Source organism: Pygoscelis adeliae, unplaced genomic scaffold, assembly GCF_000699105.1.
Source record: "Pygoscelis adeliae isolate BGI_AS28 unplaced genomic scaffold, ASM69910v1 Scaffold1132, whole genome shotgun sequence".
In the NCBI taxonomy this organism is placed as follows: Eukaryota; Metazoa; Chordata; class Aves; order Sphenisciformes; family Spheniscidae; genus Pygoscelis; species Pygoscelis adeliae.
The window spans coordinates 18,152-20,370 of NW_008824347.1; the positions used below are offsets into that span (position 1 = coordinate 18,152).

Consider the following 2,219-nt stretch of genomic DNA (forward strand, 5'->3'; position numbering starts at 1 on the left):
GGGGAGCAAGGCCCGGCCTGGCTGCTGAGGGGGATCCGATCGGAGGAGCTGGTGGCGGGTGACTCGGGCTAACCAGGCTGGATCGTTTGGTCCCTCCAGAACCAGAACCTCTTTGGTTGTCTACAGGATAGCTGTTGCAACAGGAGGAGAGAGAGAGAGAGAGAGAAATAAGGCTATTAGCCATGAGGCCAGATTAGACTGTACAGTCTCAATGTTAACGCAAATCATCTGTGTTTGTTGCAGTCCAGACAAAAATCTAAGTTCCAGCTTTAACTGGTGTTTCCATGAGACCTCACTCCTTGGTTTTAGTTCCCTCGCAGTGTTTCTTTTGGCCTACACCACCAGAACAAAGGAAAGCTCCTGGGGACTGGCAGAAATGCTATCATCCGTCCCATCTCCCAGGCTGACAAGAACATGAGCCATCTCACCTCTCCGCCAGAGGCCAGGCGTCACGTCTGAGCTCAGAGCAGCCTCCTGGCTTAAGAGCTCCTGCAGCAATGCAAGCCACTACCCCTCCACGCTGAGGTCAGACGTATGACACGCCAAGCAGGGATGTCTACCATGATAAATCGCACAAGGACTGGTGGGTGTGCCAGGAAAGCATATGCTCTGAACACCTGCTAGGAACAGATCTCTTCACTGGATTCCATGGCTCAGAGCTGGAGTGCAGCAGCCATGTCTCATAGCTCGCCGTGGGGAGTGAAGAGGAAGACATGGAAACCCAACGTGCTTTTAAGGAAAACACCGATTCTTGAGTGACTGAATCTCCCGTTTACGGAAGCTGTGTTATACCAGAAAATATCCTGTAATATCCTATGTACGTGTAAAGGAAGTCCTAAATTGACATCTCCTTCCACGGTAAAATAGAAAAATAAGGTACATTTGCCACAAAAACGTCACAGTTTTTAACAGTGCACAGTGCTGATCCAAGACAGGACTACTGGAGATCAAACCTAGCTCCCAGGGTTCTTTAAAAACAACCACCGAAACAAAACCAGAGAGGGGAGATCTCTGTGGCTAGGCAGAGATCTAAGCAACTGCATAACACAGCATAAGCTTCATCTGAAAGCTCGTTTCTGCTCTGCCCTAGAGGAACATGCTGCGGAGTGGAGTGCTTGGTCTCTTTGACACATCAGAAGAGCCTTTTCTGCAGCATTGCTGCCTTTGGATAAGATGGAGACAAGCTAACGCAGTCCTGTTTATCAGACATACTTCCTCCTGTTACTCTTGACTCTGTTTCACTGCCTTTAAGAAAAAAAAAAGCTCCTCTCTTGTTTCACCCTTTGTGTCTTGAGCCACTGCTGGACCATAATTCTCATCTCTAGAGGTGACTGGAAGTCACCATTTCATCCGATACAAAGCAGCTGCCCTGAACTTGCACTGAAGTCTCTGGGAAGAAGTCAGCTGGTGTGCTCAAGTCCTTTAACTACATCTACATCTTCAGTGCCCACGTCGTGCATTTGTCAAAGATCACAGGGGCAAACGGTAACAAAAACACAGAGGTGAAAGAAGCCGTTCTTTGCACAGCTCTATCAGGAACGTAGGTCTACATGCTCTGGAACAACTGCATTGGAAAACTCATGCAATGGAGCCAGACCATTATTTGGGACCCCACTCTTCTAGAAAGTGAAATAACTCTGCTCCTGTTCTCGCCCAAGCCCATTCTCCCGTTCTATATGGGAATAACAACGGTGGTTGGGATTTACGGAGAGCTGTGCTGCCTGTGCCTCTGTCCCTGCCTGCAGTTGCACTTCCCCTCCAGACAGGAGCATTCTGGTTCCCATACAACACCCGTTAGGAAGTTATGCTGAACTATCTCAGCCTGTCTCATGTCATCCTTTTACACCACCTACTACTCCCTGGTGACAGAAGGGATCCCGTAGGCTTACCTAAATTCCACCGGGGGTGGAGGCAGGCTGTCATCTGGGAATGAAGGAGGTGGTGGCACAATAGAGTCAGTCTGCGGCGGTGGCGGGTAGCAGTTCACGTCCATGCTTTCGTTTGAACCGATGCTGCCGTTCTGATACACCATGTTAGAGGGGTACCTGAGTGAAAGCAAGACAAGCAATTTATTTAAAGAGTTCAAGGCGATGTCTAAAGCTCATTTTTCCCCCTCACTCACAAGAGCTTTGCCTCCTGGAAGGGTTACAAACAAACAACCGTGCAGCAGTTCAACCACCGAACAGCAGTGATATTAACCACGTGGATGGATCAACCTG

The 2,219-nt window shown here is 49.0% G+C and overlaps 1 protein-coding gene across 1 annotated transcript in view; it reads right to left on the bottom strand.

The window, feature by feature from the left end:
- Nucleotides 1-2,219, bottom strand: part of WASF2 (WAS protein family, member 2) — a 12,593-nt gene that overhangs the window by 1,115 nt on the left and 9,259 nt on the right. The window contains exons 7-8 of the mRNA XM_009319171.1: nt 1,890-2,045; nt 8-131 (exon numbers count right to left, since the gene is read on the bottom strand). Of these exons, the coding sequence (XP_009317446.1) occupies nt 8-131; nt 1,890-2,045 (280 nt within the window). The remainder of the gene's footprint in view (nt 1-7; nt 132-1,889; nt 2,046-2,219) is intronic.